This window comes from Fringilla coelebs, assembly GCF_963513975.1.
Source record: "Fringilla coelebs genome assembly, chromosome: Z".
NCBI classification, from domain to species: domain Eukaryota; kingdom Metazoa; phylum Chordata; class Aves; order Passeriformes; family Fringillidae; genus Fringilla; species Fringilla coelebs.
The window spans coordinates 27,940,473-27,958,102 of record NC_140031.1 but is presented as its reverse complement, the minus strand read 5'-3'; the positions used below and the strand labels follow the sequence as shown (position 1 = coordinate 27,958,102).

The 17,630-nt window shown below is 37.1% G+C and overlaps 1 protein-coding gene across 1 annotated transcript in view; it reads right to left on the bottom strand.

Annotated features, from left to right (window-relative positions):
* SLC1A1 (solute carrier family 1 member 1) overlaps positions 1-17,630 on the bottom strand; it is a gene marked incomplete at both ends in the record, with an annotated part of 48,883 nt that overhangs the window by 12,649 nt on the left and 18,604 nt on the right. Inside the window, 4 exons of the mRNA XM_084224808.1 lie at positions 181-288; positions 1,970-2,012; positions 3,656-3,770; positions 5,382-5,474. Coding sequence (XP_084080934.1) covers positions 181-288; positions 1,970-2,012; positions 3,656-3,770; positions 5,382-5,474 — 359 coding nt within the window. The remainder of the gene's footprint in view (positions 1-180; positions 289-1,969; positions 2,013-3,655; positions 3,771-5,381; positions 5,475-17,630) is intronic.

Here is a 17,630-nt window from a genome sequence, read left to right as displayed (position 1 = left end):
ACCTACTGGAAGGACCTCTAAGAATTTATCAATTTACTTCTGTGCTCTTGCTAAAATCCATCTATGCGCTATTTCCAATCATTTCTTCATCACTAACCACATGAAATAAACTAAATTTAGTCTATGTTCTTTCATCCTACTTCATATATTATGAAGGAATGAAAGGATAAAAGGTCGTACCTCTGAAGCCTTTGCTGTTGTAGCCGTTGTAGTGGGCTCCTCTCGAAACATGGAGCTACTTTTAGCCGCAGGAATTGTAGGTTTAACTTTTTCACGTTTGGTTTTATACTGGAAAAGTTTAAAAAAAAAAATCCAGAAGAACTTACTTAGGAAAATGAGAAAACTGAAGAATAGACAAAGGTCCAGTAAAAATAAGAGAAAAATTATCAAATTGAAGCTGAAGGTAGCAAACATAGACAAAGACTTTATTTCCCAATTCATGTGAGCCATCAGGCCTCTGTACCTCAGAAGCTGTAGATGAAACAAGAGGCTCACAAATAATATGCTATGAATTCTGCTCCCCAGGATCTTGGATACCCCATGGATGTGCTGCAGTCTTGTGGGGCATGAGCTAGAGCTCCTGACAATGGCAAGAATTTTTTTGCTGGAACAAACAGTCTGGAGAGAATTGCTGACAGCCATGCCAGGAGAGGCACTTGGTGATATGGTTGGCAAAACTAATGCCACTATACTAGGCAAACAGCCATTCTTAGTGGTCAAATGGGTTACATATTTCCCTTTCCCGTTGTTCTTCAAGGTTCTGTGCACCAAGCAGACAAACCGAACAGACTTTTCCACTCCCTACTAGCCTACAGATTCCTGGCACTAGGCTGGCTACTCCTCTCCTTATTTGTCTTAAATGTTCCAGGCACCCAGCCAGATGAGTGGTGTTGATGATGCAGTCACAGAACAGGCAACTGTAACAGCAGCAAGTACACGGTTGGTAAAACCAAGCAGGTACAAGTCCTAGTGAGTAACTTGGACCACAATTGCTGCAGGACAGTGAGACCTGGTGGTCAGGGATGCCTCCATCATTGTCTGCTTCCTCTGAGGACTGAGTGACCAACCTGCATTCTTTAATATGTTTTTCAAGCCTAGATTTTGGTTGTTATATTGATACAGCAAATGAAGTATTAAGATTTGACAAAATATGCAGTGGCTCCAGGTGATTAGAAAACAAGTTAAATGGTGTTATTATAAAACTGTTCTTCACTGATTCTGCTCATAGAAATCCTGTGTTATTCTGATTGTAAATTCTGTGCTATACTAATCATAATCTATTAAGAAAACAAGACTTTAATACTAACTACAGTTTAATGCCACCAGCATTTTGTCAAGGATTTCTAAAAGAGCCTGCCTGTCCCCTTACCGGGGTGGCCAGTAATGATGACAAAAACTACATTGAGAAGTTTTATAAAGTGAGTTGTGCACAGCAGCATAAAAATTTCTGATATAAATTTCTGGGGAAGGTTAACTGATAAGTCTAATATACAGACAGAAGTTTCCTCTTTCATCTTGCAACACTCACTTTTCCTGAAAGATGTCTCAAATAGACTATTAGTTATCCTTTTCCTTCAAAGGATTTGGTCTGGCACTGGATAGTAGATGTGAGACACTTCAGGGTGAGGGCTAATTTACATAGACTTTATCAGATACAGAGGGATCTTAAGAACAAGGAAACTAATCCTCATAAGATGGTTCTTCTAACTCTTGTTGTCCCAAAAGGAAACATCTTATCTTACACGCTCTTGGTTTCTGCATCGGGACTTTATAGCTGATAGCAGAGTGTTTATCATAATGGAAATGGAACCAAGATGCCTTAAACCCCTACCTTTTTATAGGAGATGAAGATATTCACGGACTTCTCAGAAATAAGTCTTGCCTGACTACTTTTTTTTTAAGAATTAAAAGAATTAAGAAAATAATTTGTGGTTAACAGTGAAAACTAAAGAGGGATGTTCAAACTTACCTGTTGGAAACAGGCCTGAACAAGGTTCTCTGGGAACATATTCCTGTTAACAAGCATAGAAGCATTTCAATACTACAGCATACTAAGGAAAAGTTGCTTGCTATAAACAAAATTATAAAATTTGATGCTTAAAAAGAGATCATGTTTTGTTTATTTTGTCAGAAAGAAGTGTATTTAGCATCACCAGATATAGACAGGTAGATAGATAGATAGATAAATAGATAGATAGATAGATAGATAGATAGATAGATAGATAGATAGATAGATAGATAGATAGATGGATTTTTTTTCCAAAGAAATTTAGGGTTTAAGAGTCCCAATTACTGTTTTCCTGCTTGCACTTGTTGAACTTTTGGGCTTATTTTTTAGTATTTGACATTTCTTTTGGTAAGCTACTAAATGCAGTGCATTTTATCCCTGCTACATTATCTTCTTGACTTGTATAAGGAATACAGGACACACCATCTTTATAAAGTATGTCAAATATAGGCAGAAAAGAAAAATAAAAAACCTCTTACAAAGGCTGAACTGTAAGAATAAGATTATTTGGTAACTCTATTGTTACTCTATTGTAGTTTTGAATTCAGAAATTAATCAATCTTCCCCTAATGATCTTTCACAAACTCCTGCCTTTGGTTTTCAAGTTTTAAAAGCAAAATCTATTCAAAAGCAAAATCAGTTTCTGCAAGTGTGGGTTTTTACTTCATCTTTACAAGACTGTCTGGTTTTGAATCTTACATCTATTATTTTTATCCATATTTTTGAATACAAATATGTAAGCAATTTTAATTCGTTTCAAAGATAATTTCAGATCTTTTAACTGCTAATTTACAGTCTTCAACTTCTTTGCAAGAAGTTGAGCTATAATCTATAGCAAACCTCTAAACTACTAGATATGTGGCAGCTGATTCTTACATGACAGATTAAGTAAAAATTCTACAAAGACAAAATAGTGGGCAGGAATAGTGACCCAGAATAGAAACTAAAGACACCAGAAGAAAAAAAAAACAACAGAAATATTTTTGAAGATACCATTTAGCCTCTAGCCTCTATTTGAAATGCAGCCTTTATTTGTGTTATTTTTCTTCAAATCCCTTATACACAAGTAGCTCTGAAAACATGCACCTGTCTTCTGCAGTCTTTTCTACAGGTTTCCTTCTTCTAACCACTTTAAAATATCTATCATTGTCCACGATGCTAATGGGAAAAGACACATTATACAGTTGCCTTAGATACTGGCTATGCAGCAAACTTCTTGATTGTGGAACCCCTGGAAATCTTTGCATACTGCATCTGTTACTCTGCATGCTGCCTTGAGGAGAGGAACCACAGCTCTGCAATTTCAGCCAGTTGTCTATGCTGGATGACACAGAAGGTGCCAATCAGTAATCACCAGTAATCCACCAATCCTTTATGGATAATTTCCTCATAATAGATGAATCTTACATGTCAATTTCTGTAAAGGAGGGATTTTTCATCACTGATTTATTAGCTCAAGTCTATGGTGTAAAGAAAATTTTTTAAACAAACTGCTTTGAGTAAATTTTAAAATGTCTAATTTGTTGAAATACTACCCTTATTCACCCAAACAGTATCATAAGGCATTTTATTGTATTATGTATCACAACTTTGTGTTTGTTTGAACTTCTGCAAAGGGGATATGGAAACTAAAAATTAAAATCTCACCTGATCAGATCCATCAAGGCATCAACAGTATTGACTTCTGGGGAACTGCCCATTCTGTCAATATCACTTGCTTTTTGAGTCACTCCAGGTTTAATGGTCACAACAAGGATAATCCCTGCAGAAGGAAAAGCAAAGAGCTCACAGTGCAAGCAGAGGCATTGGTGCATTCTTCCTCAGTATATCCTGTGTAGCCAAACTCTTTGTGAACTCAACTCAATAAACACTTTCCCTGGGTGCTTCTTCTGATATGTGCAGAAAAGTCTGCAGGTGTGTGGGTTCCCCTAGTACAGGAGCTAGTTGCAGCTTCGCCCCTAGACTTCATCACTTTAGCTTTGTTTTCGTATGTATCATACTACATCACTACTGCTCACCAAGAAGGTAAATTACTTTAGCTGGGCTTCAGATGAGTATGCGGCAACTTTTGCAGAGTGAATATATTTAATTGCTATTTCCCATTTCCTTTACGTACCTCTTCTTGTTACTAGCTTTCAGATATGAATAGAAGGGTGCACCCCAGAGTCACAGGGTGTTTCATCAAAGTTAGGTAGCAATATAGTTATGTAAGAGAAGGCTTCAGAAAAAGAAAGAAATGAAAAAATTGTAGATTAAGAAATACTAGATTTGATCTTGTAAATACTGAAATCAATGACAAATTTTTCATTTACTTTAATGGCTCCATTTTAAGCATTTTTACTACTGTTATTCTCCAAATTCTCCAAATATTTCCAATATTTTTTCTCTTTTTTTTTTTTTCTTATACAAGTCCAAAGAAAGCCAAAGCAAATGCAACTACTAAATTTCAGTAAAAGGAGAAAGAAAGGAGAAAGGAGAAGAGCTATTTAGATGACCCTTCAACCGGCAGGATCAAGTCTTTCTGGCAGGAACAAGTCTTTCTAATGAATAAAAGCAGTACTGTACTTGCATAGGTCTGCATTGTGAAACAAGTAATGCCATAATGCCATGGAACAAGTTAAAATAGCAAGGAGATTATCTGGTTTAACATGTCACCCAAAGTTGGGAAAATTTCAAAGTTAGATACATACTAATATTAGTCTTTTCATAATATTCCTTCTTATGTATTCACAGAAATTACCCAGACATATAAGATAGATTGTTTTATTTTGTTTCTTATTTAAGAAGGCGGGATGAGGATGTTTCTTTAAGCAAACACAGAACATGTCAATGTTGCTTGTCAGGAATGAACTTCCTGTAAGAGGAGATGAGAATATCGGAGATGTAGGATTGGAGCCTGGCAGTGACAGAGGGGAAAAAAACCTTTAAGGAAATAAACAAGATGACAAGGGAACCAGTATTTTCTGTCATTCTTTCAGGTGTGACACACCACATATTTTCCAATCTGAGAATCAGGAACAGTCTATCAGTTTTGCTATGGAGAAAATTCACTTTGTATTTAAGGTTGGCCTTTGACAGTCATTCAACTTTCTCACTGCTGGTCATTTTTTACCTCAGCAGACAGCTCCTAATCTTCCCTGAGCTGAAATATATGGTGAAATTGCCTGTGGCTTCACACTGGATATGAACACAGCTCAACCATGGACAGCAGGACTAGCTCCTCTGTATCTGACTACAGGTAATGTTAGGTTGTCTGGTATGATTACCCATCTCATCTCCACATGCTGTCTTGGGAAATTAGTAATGCCACAGTGCAGTACATTTGTAATTAGGCAATGCTGATGATTTAAAAAGTTACAAAATCTCAGATTACCTAATATTACAGCAATGACTGTTGTGCAGAAATAATATACAACTGCTCGCAAACCAATCTTCCCAGAAATGTTGGAATCCAAGGCAGCAACACCTGCAAAAAACAGACACAGAAACAAACCAATAAAAGCCAATCTTATAAGAATGTTGTCATTTTTGTAGAGAGAAGTAATTATTGTCTCTTACTTCTATGCAGAAAATTTTTCCTTATTCAAAATGTTTCTAAATACTTGACATTTGTACTTCTGAAAAATATCTGTAGCTGACCAACAGATTTGCTTCTGCTTCTTTGCAGAAATCTGTTTCCCCCTGCCCCCCCTTTTTTTTCTAGGACAAAGACAATTGAGCTTTCTTGATTCCTTGATGTTGGAGATTAATTAGATTTCTTTGGTTTATAAGAGTATGTGACAATTTATTTCTTTATTCACTTAACTCATAGCTTCACTTTTTCCAGATCTGTAACATTTTGGCTTTAAAGCTAAAAGCCATGTGCAGGCAGTTGCTCAGGCCTGTTATCCCAGGCTCAAAGGCTCATCAGACAAGTAAGGATGATTTCTGGTCAGTTTGTCTTCATTAACAGGTTTACTGTTTTTAAATTTTTGACTAAAGCTTTTTCTCAAGTTTGGGTGGTCCACACTTCTCCACCTGTATATGTCATTGTCAAAAACAGGTAGCGGATTTACTAATGAAGGTAGAGAAAGTGCTGAGACAGGTATTATACTCAGGTCAACTTAGCTTCTGGCAACAATACTAGATGAAACTTCTCATGAAGTATTTATTAATTGTTTAAAAGATTTTTAAAAGTTGTATGTGTAAAATCAGTAACTAGGGCAAAGTGAGCATTTTGACTCCAAAACTTGTCTGTTTATAACAACATTAGTTAATAATTCACTGCTATCTCTTCATTATACATTTGTGATCCATTAATACTTGTATGTTTATTGAGTTAGTTTATCAAAGACTGGCTGGATTCCATTGCATACAAAAGCTAAACTACGAGGAGGATATTTAGCCTCAGAGAAGTGTGATTTTGTAGGGAAAAATAGTTTCAAATTGAAGGAAGAAAAATCAAGAGATCTGACATACATGTAACTTACTGATCTTTGAGCTCAAAAAGGATCTTAGCAAGCACAGTTTAACCATGTGTTGATGTCTCATACAGAAGGTATATTAACAGCACTGACAACTTGTGCCTAGAATACTCATATAATGTCTTACTAGTTCTGTTAATTGTTATTCAAAGTGCAAACAATACTCAGAGGGAAGAATGAAGGTTATTTTATTTCATAATCTGATTATCTTGGGGTCTTCCATGGCATAGTGTATCATAAGACTGAGTGCACAAGAACTACACATATATACAGAAATCATAATGCAAAGATTCTCTCACTTGTAAAGCAAATAAGGATAATCAATGAACTATTCATATGGCAAAGGAATACAGATTAATGCAGAGGAAAGCAATGTCACAGCTATTACAGGAAACTGTTAGCAGTAAGGATATTGTTTGAGGGATGAATAACAGAATGAACACAGAATCTGGGCCTTGATTTCTATTTCTCACCTTGGGAACTGGGGGGAAAAAAGGTAGAAGGGAGGACTTATCCATTGCTGTGGGCTCAGCTGTGGAAATCATGGCAGCAAGAACTCTTGAGAATGGGTAGTTTTGGGAGGAAAAGGTTAAAACTGGAAAATCTGGGGAGGAGGAGGGAAATAGTTTAGACCAAAGTGACCTTGCAGCTGGGAATGCTAAAAATGTCAGTGTGGAAAAACTCCGTTTATTATGCCTAGTGTTGTTCAGCCTGTGCCTGTTTTGAGAAGTGGAATTCCTATGGAGAGATAAGACACTCTCACAGATATGCAGGAAGCCTTCTGTTACAGTGAGGAGGCCACAAGCACTTCCCCCGCACTGGCTGCTAGGATGAGCCAAGCCTAATGGATCTCTGTCTCCATGTGCCTCAGCCAACTGGCATTGTTGGTGAGGTAATGAAATAAATCTACTCTTTGTGTTTCAGCTGTCACTTGGTGCTTCCCCTGGTTACCTGAATGAGTCAATTCACACCAATAATAACAAATGCTTTCTGGGGACAAGCCTATTTTCAAAGGCTGTCAATGTTGAAACTTCTGCACCTGATAAATTAACTTGGAAGAATTCACCTTTTTTTTTTTTAAAGAGAGCAAACAGGTGTTGCCCTTGTTCTGTAACTTTTAACGAAAAGTTCCAAAACTTGGAAATAATGGAATTTTAGAATTTTAGTCTAAAACTTGTGCTTTTTTTTTTTTTTTTTTTTTTTTGCATGACAGTCTTGTTGACTTAGTTAAGAGCCTAATAATCATGCAAGGGTATTTCCCTGGAGTAGTCAGTTGTAAATATCCTACAGTAAATATGAAAGGAGATTCCTGCGACAGGAATTCTTCTGGCTCCAAATGAAATCCCTTTGCAAACTGTTATGCTCAGTAGAGTTACAGAGGTATAATAAAGGGTAAACTTTGCCCCTGCCTTTTTAAACTGGGTAATGATCCTGTTAGTGAGCAAGCTGTGCTAGGATCCAGCCTATCCTTCCATTGTCATGTTGATGCTGCTTTGCTGGTAACCATGAAACCACACAAACTATTCAGACAGACATGGCTGATTAAGTACAACTATGGTCTGGGGATGATAGGTGTGGGGTTTGTATTTTTTGAAAGCTGCTGTACTCTGAAACCTGCATTCAGAATGATACTTCCATTTACAAACTGAAATAGCATTTGCTACAAGTGCCACAGACACAGGTTTGCATTGGGTGATGTATACTGCTAAACTCCTTTTTTTTTGATGTTACCTTGTTACACATAAGAAAACATGCTATATAATCTGAACTTCTATCCAGACATGCCCTAGTGTCATGATTGAGCAATTGATAACATAATTGATAGGTATTAGCCTTTTTCTCAAGATAACTGAAAATTAAGATTCTCTTTGTAGTTACATCATGGCTTTACAGTTTCTTTGGAACTGAAAGAGTTAATAGAAGATGCAGTGAACAAAGCACTAAAACTCTACTAACTACAAAGTCAGTAGTACTAAACTACTACACAACACCAATTTCAGTTCAGAAGAACACTAATTCCTCAAACTAAGATGGCACATACACTGCTTCAAAAAGAAAGTCTTCAGTGGCATTCTAAATTAGATCACAAAAGCAGTGTAATTAGGTTTGGTTATCTACTTTGGATTACCACTAAACTTTTAGAACGAATGGATTTGTTCTTTCTTCCCTCAATCTACCCTCAAGTTTAAAGATGTTTGAACAAATAAACTCGTAATACTGTATAGAGTTTGAACTGGCATGATAGATTCTCCTCCATCCCATGGCATTTCAAAACTGCAGTTATTGTTGATTAGTCCCTTAAATTTTCCTATAAAACATTTCCTAATTCAGCTGTAGCCACTGAAGCACAAAATACAATTCTGTGGCTATGATACAAAAAGGCTTAATTGAGACCATCATGAAATACACCAACTGATGTTAAAATCTGTAAATCTATCTACCTCTCTGTCCCTATGATTTTAGCAGAACAGAGTTAAGGTTTTAATGACTGAAGTCAAATTTTGGAATCAATTGTCTAGTCTTCTGCAATTCACCTCCCATGTTTTTGATGTTACAGTCTCCAACTTGAAGCTCTTAGTACTCTTCTTTTTTTTTGCCCAGTTTTCTCTATTTTGTATCACATATACTTGCAAAAGAATACAATGCAAAAAATATCAGTGAAATCAAGTCTCTCCCTTCTATTGTTTCTTCTGCAAGGACCTCAAAACCCTTCCAAAGTGAAATGCTGCACTGCAACAATTTTTAAAAATTGTACATGTTTTAAACTACTTCCCTGAAATACTACTGGATAAAGCTACCTAAGGGAATAGTCTCATTTAAATAAAACTAAGTTTAAATATGAAACATGATGTTCCAGAATTTTTTACCAGTAGCCACTGAACTTTAGAGGCCTGTAAAAATGCATATGTACAAATGGCCAAATGGCTTTGGTTTGACGCATAGCACTGTAATTTCAGAGTTGTTCACAATGCTCTTGTGAGACCAGGGCTGTGGTCCTGTGAGATCTGGGAGTAAAATGGGTTCTGTGAAGTACTGGAAACAATCACAGGGATCTTCTGACTTCCAGTAGGTATCATCCTCATAGTTCCCTAGGGGATAACACCTACATCCTTAGAATTTGTCATAACATTCTACAGATTGGAATACATGCAACTGTACACACAGATTTATGCTTCCAGGTGCTCTTTTTCAGTACATTATAAGTGATTTAATCATAAATTTGGTGCAGTGGTTGACTCTGTTCAACAGAAATAATCATACCTAAACCCCCTGGCATTTTTTATTGCTGCTCTACAAATTTCAGTGCCATCATCAAGTTAATCTCTTGCAGTAGTTCTTAGCTGCTCTCAAACTTCCAAAGAATGGTGTAAGCTGACAGGGTCATCACTTTCTCTGCACAACACATTGATCATGATGTGTAATCCATAAAAGGCTAGGCTGTTTAACTTCTTTTGCAGCACAGCTACACTTGAGGATCAAGATGTGAGTTTTCTCAACGCCACTTAGCCAGCTTCTAGCACTGACAACTGTTCTCCTTAAGTGGCCCAGGGCCTGAAGGAAGAGTCTGGCTCAAGATCCTTCCAAGTTCACACTACTGGTATGTTTCTCTATTAGTTTTAGAAGCTAATTCAATTCTGTCGAAAACCGACTCAAATATGGTGCATATAAACTGCACACAATTTTCTCAGGGTTCTGATATCTAATTCCCTAACTAATTCCCAATTGTAACAAAAATATAGCAACAAAAGTTCCTGAAGAATAGAACTGTATGGCTTTTATACCTTCTCAGCTATGATCATGGTGCTGACTCAAAGGCACAACAGTTCTGAAACTGCTCCAAACTGCCAGCAGCCTTACTGACTAATTGAGGAACTTCTGAGGTTACTAGAAAAATCACAGAATAATTCTCAACTTCTTCCAGGTGTTCACACTTTATTTCCTCATGTCCATTTTGGCTCTTCTGGCTGCAATATGTAGTCACTACATCATAGAAATGATATGATTGGTGAGCATCCAGGAGAGCAAAAAGTTTTTACAGAATGTTGCATAAGACATAAAAAAATAGAAAACCATAGGCAACTCTTAAAATGCATACAGAGAATCTCAATAGGCAATCCTTCTAAGGGGACCACAATGTTGTATATAAAAGAAGTAATGCCATTTTATTGCTGGGGTGAACTATGTTATTAGTTGTTGCAAAAAGATAATATTTATTCTTTTAAAGTACTAAGGAAAAAAAAACCTAAAAGAGTGCTGACACTCTCTACTGAGAGTTCTCATTTAATTCACTGGTCATCACAAGGCTGGTGGTCAGGCCATAAAAATAATCTTTCTCAGACGCAAGTGAAAGTTTTGAATTAGTTGCCATCTACTTGCAATAGGAAACACTATCAATACTAAAACAGTGTTTGGCCTTTACCTTCAGAAGACTGACATGCTTTTAATCTGAAGAGTGAACACCAAATTCTAGCTCCAGTGCTGAGCAAGATTATTGCTTGCACAAGCAGCGTATAGCAAACTTATTGCTTATTTTCTTATTCTTCTAAGTATCTAAGAGAATTCAAATTTGCATTCTTGTTCCATGAGCTATACCACTTTAATCAGCTCCTGCCCGGAAAGGAAGGCATCTCACAGATGTAAGACTAGATTTCATAGTATTTCTATGTAAATTTTGTCATTATTTAATAGTTGGGTTATAGACACAAACAAGAAAATTTCTTTTTCACTCCAGGAAAAAATTTCTTTTTCACTCCACTCTTTTTCACTTTCTGCTGTCCTATAAACCTGGGACAGTTCAAACATAAATTCAGAAGGATGTTTTTCTCAGGGCTTCTGGAAAGAAAGGATTCCAAAGCCAGTTGTTCTCTGTCCTTTGTTCTTGACCTAGTATTTCCTTTTGTCCTTGGTCTATGCTCACTTTTTGAAGGGAAAATCCTTCTGTATAGAATTTGGAAAAAAAGTGCAGTGAGGGAATCACTGTGGTGAATTCAGAGCCTATACTTTACTGAAGACATTTTTGAGTCAACTATGATTTTTCCCTCTTCCCATTTCAGACTCTGAGCCCTTTCTCTCCCATTTTGCCCTTTAATTTGCATGATGTTGTAGTTAAGCCCTGACTGTCAAGTTTGCCCTGACTGTCAATAATCTCCTGAAATGTAATTTTCTTCATATTCTCCCTGAAATTTCAGTTTCCGGACAAGTTTAACAGCATTTTCTGTTGCTTTTCCAAGAACTGAATGGTGAATCTTTTCCTTTTTTTTTCTGATGCTCTGTGGAACACTCTGGGAAATGTAATACCATGTTACTTGTGTTTGAACAAGACTTTTAGGACCAAGTAAGTAATTCACAACTGTCTACTGAAATACCACCCACACACAGGACTTCAGACAGCACGATGTACTATCTACTGTTCATCTGAGACAAAGGACTCAGATTATTATTGCCGGTAGATCATTCTCAAACATCTTTCGCTTGACATGCACCTCATAATTTTATTTTTTCCTCATGTTTACTGTGTCGTGGGGCTTGGAAGGATCTTTTGCAACTAGTCTTTCCCCAGATAACTGAATGACCTTTTTAGCTATGTCTCATTAGGAGGACAGTTCCAAATCAGATGTTGGCTGAGAAGATCAGGTAATGAAAAAGCTATGGCAAATGGAAAACCCAAACACACAGTGATTTGCAGTCTCTCAGATGAGATTTTTCATGATCTACTGTCTTTAGTGTTTTTACTAGAAGTCTTCCATTCCTATTTGTCAATTCTTCTATAACAGAAGTGATCCTGTCTATTAAATGTCATTGCTACTTACTGTAAAGGAAAAGGATTTCTATGGCAGCTTGTAGCAATTACCTTTTCAATTGACTTGATAGAAATTTCATTAATTGCTCTTCTTTAGAACAATTGATTGTTATTCCACTAGTATGTTGTATCAGTGCAACAAAAGAACGTCTTACAAATGAAATGAGAAAAACTAGCACATGACAGGGGGGCAGTGTTAGGGAGAGAGTGGGAAAGAGAGATAGATGTATGCAGTTAATGCCTAAGCATCTGTGCTATTTAAATATCACCAAAAAATTCAAGTCAGAAAATTCTCAATTTCTAATTACTTGATCTATTGATACTTGGATTAACATGCCAAATATTGGTCTCTTAACTTTGGAGAGGCATTGAAAAAACCCCAACAAAGAGACTAAAATGTGGAATATAACAATAGTCACAACAGTCCAAATACTGAGAGATGTCTTGGATCATTTAGGACGAGGTTGAAAAAGTAATTGTAATGAACCTTTCTAAATGCCAGATAGGGTAGAATGGGAGATGAACAGTTTACAGCAATGAAAGGATTAAAATAATTATAAAACAGAGGGAATTTCTGACCCAAATATCAGTTTGCTAAGGACTGTTGTGCTGTCTTCTTGGCAGTTGGCATAATTGTGGTATTATGATCTTTCCCTACAGAGCTTATTGGAGACATGTGGAGAAAGAGGGTATTAGTACTGCCTCCTATTCATCACTTCTAGGAACATTTTAATATTTTCTCTAGAAAGCTCTTAGAGGTTATATAATCTGAAGTTAAAGCCTTTTCAGGAGAGATGATGTTCCTTGGTTGGAATATAAGAACTGGAAAAGAAGGAAGATGACACATCTATGTGCCAAGATGGACAGGTGGACAGGCTAACAAGATTCATTACAGAAATCAGATTCAGTTCAAGGGTGCAGCAGAAATATGGTCCCTGCACTGTTGCTGGTGATACATGTATGGAGTGTGTACAGAAAACTGTAGTATTGAAAGTACTTGAATTCCCTCAAAATTATTGGTGGCAAAATGTATAGGTGGACAAGGTTTAACTCCATGCTATTAAAAAAGCCCTTTAACAGGATACATTTTTAATCAATTGTGATATCTGCTCACAGGGAAATGGAGTGAAAAAGGTGAATGAAATCTGGTTTATCTAGTGGAACAGTTGTGTATGTCCTGAGCTCCACATGAGAACAGCAGAAGACATCAACTGACTTTAGATCCATCCACAGTGATACCACCTGCAGTACCCACAGTGATACGACTAGGACAGGAAGCAATGACAGCTGGTGCCACAAAATGGCTGTTCTGTTGGAGCTGTTTGCCCTTGAGAGCTGGTGGTAATCATGCTCCATGAACCAGAAGTGCACTTCAAAGTTTTATTACTTTAATTTAAAACTTTAAATAATGTAGGGGCTGTGTCACTTGTATAAGGTCAACTGATACAGATGGGAAAGGAGCAGATGACCTGACAGAAGTAATCTGAAGAAGAGGGGCACAAAGTCCTGTCCATTTATAACCCTTGACTCTGCCATCCTGCCTGCTTCAATGACTGCACATAGACAGAAGGTACAGAAGTTCCAACATCCCTCAATACAGCTGAAGGCAGAACTCATTAACAGTACTGTAATGTTTTCTGACCTTCACACAATAAATGATAAAAAAGGAAGAGGGAGTCTCCTGTCTGAGCCCAGTTAACTGATTTACTAACACTATACAATGGATCTGATTTTCTTGACAGCTCTTTTGGCTTCAGAAACAGCAAAGCATATAAAGAACATGCAGGTATTTCAGAAAACAGTCCCTGAGTATGTTGAGCTGGACCAGTAATTTCCCAAGGACTGTGATGGTGATGTACAGGGCCTGTTAAGGATGCCTAAGGATGTAAGTAATGGAGCATCTCCCAATAGCTGTGCTTCTTGGACTTGTAGAAATAGAAACTGCTGAGGCAGATTTGTGGTGAAATCACTGCCTTAGTACTATTAGTAGTAAGTGCAAGTAAGAGTGTATATTTAGTGTTGGGAAAAATGGAACTGGCATGATGCTTCAGACTGCAGTGGACCAGTAGTCAAAGCAGGCCCTGGAGTAAAGCAGAAGTTTATTTCTATAGCCATAGAAGCTTTATAGTTTTGCCAGATCCACAGCTCAGGAGACATTGTATTTATAGCTAACTTACAGCTGCCCTGAGAGAGGTAATTGATACTGTCTTTTTTTCCATTGTTCCTGAAGTACGCCATGTATCTGCAAATGCCTCACCAATGGCTTTAAGAAATTTTGGTGTTCCCCATAGCTGAGCTTGCAAAAATTCACAATTCAGGAAACTCCCATGCATCTGTTCTAGTCTCTTTGAAGTTGTCTGTGAAGGCTAAAAGTGCAGGGGAGGTCAGAAACATACAAAAAAGCTTTATTAATATTTTGTCAGGGAGGAAAGATAAGAAATGAGGCACAGATTATTGCCGAAGTTGAAACAGATGTTGAACAGCTGATAAAATCATGTCATTAATATTGATATCTGAGACATGGACCTGCTGTGCTATATGCCACATCTTTTAACACAAAGCTAAAATTTCTGGCATTTATGGATAACTCTAGAAACATCACAAAGAAAAGGTCATTTATGACATATGTGATGTGAATTTTTTTGACAGAACACTTTCTAGCCCTTAAGAAAGACCTCCACATCAAGATCCACAGCTTACAGTTTGAAAATCAATGTGGCAGGCAGCATGATATAACCCCATCTGAGAAGGGCCAATTGAAAAGAGATGGGAAGCAGACCCATGGTATTCTCATAGTATCTGGATGTCTGGGGATGTTGCATTAAGATCCAGATCTGCTGACACTAGCTACTAACACGGAACTTAGGTGTAGGAAATAAGGCCAGACACTTCATGTGGATTGGTAAACTTCAGACTAGGCACGTAAGTGTCAGCTTGTACCCAAGTACAAGGGAACAACTGTTCAGGAAACTTGACAATTGTCTCCAACCTAAGTTCTACTGCGATCCTGACAGAAAACAGATTGCAAACATTTCCTGCTGTTGCATAATGTGTGAATCTCACTTCATGAAAAAGAAAGCTAAAGTGATTAAAGAGGACTAATCTGTTCAGCATGCACGCTTAATGAAATACACTGCACAACTCCAGGGGATTTTCATTCTCAGAATGAAATTACAGCTGTGAATTTCTAAGACTTTCAAAGATACTTTATATGTCATAAGTACTCCCAAAACAATTTAAGTGTCAAAACTCCCATGAAGCGCACAAGAGATTTCTCTCAATTCTTTCTCTCTACAGGACACCTAAAAATAACACATTTTTGTATTTGTCTAATATTTCTTCTTTTAGAGAATTACTTCAAAAAAAGTATATTTGGGGTGTGGAGCATTACACTCAGTACAGCTGTAGTTCTGACATCATAGCCATGATCTTGAGTAACACCCTAGGCTTTTGATTTTCATTTTCAATTTTCCCATGTCACTACATCAGGAGACAGAAAATACAAATAATTTCTTGACATGAATGATGCATTAGTATGCTATTGACTAATTTGAAGTATAGAAATCTCATGGGTAGACAAAAGAGCCTATATATTGAACCAAATTATCAGGGGTAGACTTTTGGGTAAGAGTAAATAAGTTTATACTTGAATCCATTAAAATTATTATGAGAAGAAGAGAAAAATTAAAATTTGGCTCTGACTTGGAGTACTACTCAGACTATTCCACCCCCAAAGCAAGGTTCTACTAACCAGGATTTTCAAAACAAATAGATGCTTAGCGCTTATGTCAGTTTTCTACTAGGCTACAGTTATGCTTCTAGGCAGGTTAGTGGAAAAATTCCACAAATTGCAACTTGTATGCTAAATAATACGTAAACAATGCTTTTCATCTCTTATGCTAAGAGAAGCTGCGTTTGTGAATGAAAACCACATTTTACAAAGCCTTCTATCTCTTCAGAGGGAGGATTTTACCTTTTGAATCTGAAAATAGAGGTAAGGGGTTTTCTGCTCTAATTAAAGCTCCAAGGAGAAGAAAGACGCATGTTCCTGATTTAACTGAGGAAATCAGTGAGGGTTTTTTTTACTAAGATGGAATTTATTCCAACATAATAAAATTACTTCAAATTTTGCAGAAAATCATGAAATCTCAAGGAGTGATTCCAGTGTCCACTCTCTTTGCTGTGGCTAGATTTATATCATTATGTACAAATGGACTGGGATCTGATCATGGGATTTGTCCCCATCTCTAAAGCATAAGCTGATTCTTTTCAGGACGTAACATTACCTTTAAAGACATTATAATCCTAAAAAAGAAAACCACAGACTGCATTTTCAAAAATTTCTTGGTGACATATTTTGTATCATAGAATGGTTTGGGTTGGAAGGGACCTTAAAGATCCTCTAGTTCCAACACATCTCCCAAGGGCAGCGACACCTTTCACTAGACAGGTTGCTAAGAGCTCCATCCAACATGACTTTAGACAATTCTGGGGATGGGGCAAACACATCTTTCATGGGTTAATCTGTTCCTGAAAAGTGCCTCACAAACCTCAGAGTAAAGAATTTCTTTTCACTATCTAATCTAATCTAATCTAAACCTACTTGTTTTCAGTTTAAAGCCATTGACTTTTGTCTCAGCACTAGATGCCCTTGTAAAAAGACCCCTTCCAGCTCTCTTGTAGGTTACATCAAGTGTTGGAAAGCTAGAACAAGGCCACCCTGTAACCTTCTCTTCTGCACACTGAACAAGCCTGTGAGCTTGCTGAAGAAGCACTCAGCTCCATCATCAGTCATTGATAAAATGTTAAACAGGATTGGCCCCAATATTGAATCCTGGGGTACATCACTACTGACTTGTCTCTAACCGGACTTGTGCTGTGATTGCAACCTTCTGGGTCTGTCCATTCAGACAGGTTTCAATTTGCCTCACTGTGTAATTCTTTAACCAGTATTTTTTCAGTTGTTCTGTGGGGATGTTATAGGAGATTGTCAAAAACCTTATTACTAAAGTCAAGTTAGACCACATGACCTCTTTGAAATTCTGAATTTTCAGATCAAAAGCAAAATTCACACTTCCAAAAATTACTGTAAAGAAGCAAACAAAGAGGGGAATTAAAAATTTATGGAAGATCCAGGATTTGTCTTTAGCTATGACTGTAAACAAGACAGCTCACTGTTCGCCTTACTGTTAGTGGCAAGGCCACGTATTTCTGCATTTGGCGGTGCCTTTTCTAGAATGAGACCCAAAAGCATTTTCCTCCAAAGAAACCTCATAATTCTTGATTAAATGTAGTATATGCAAGGAAAGCACCACAATCTGCATGCTGGCTGGTTGTCTTTGGTGGGACCAGACGTGTT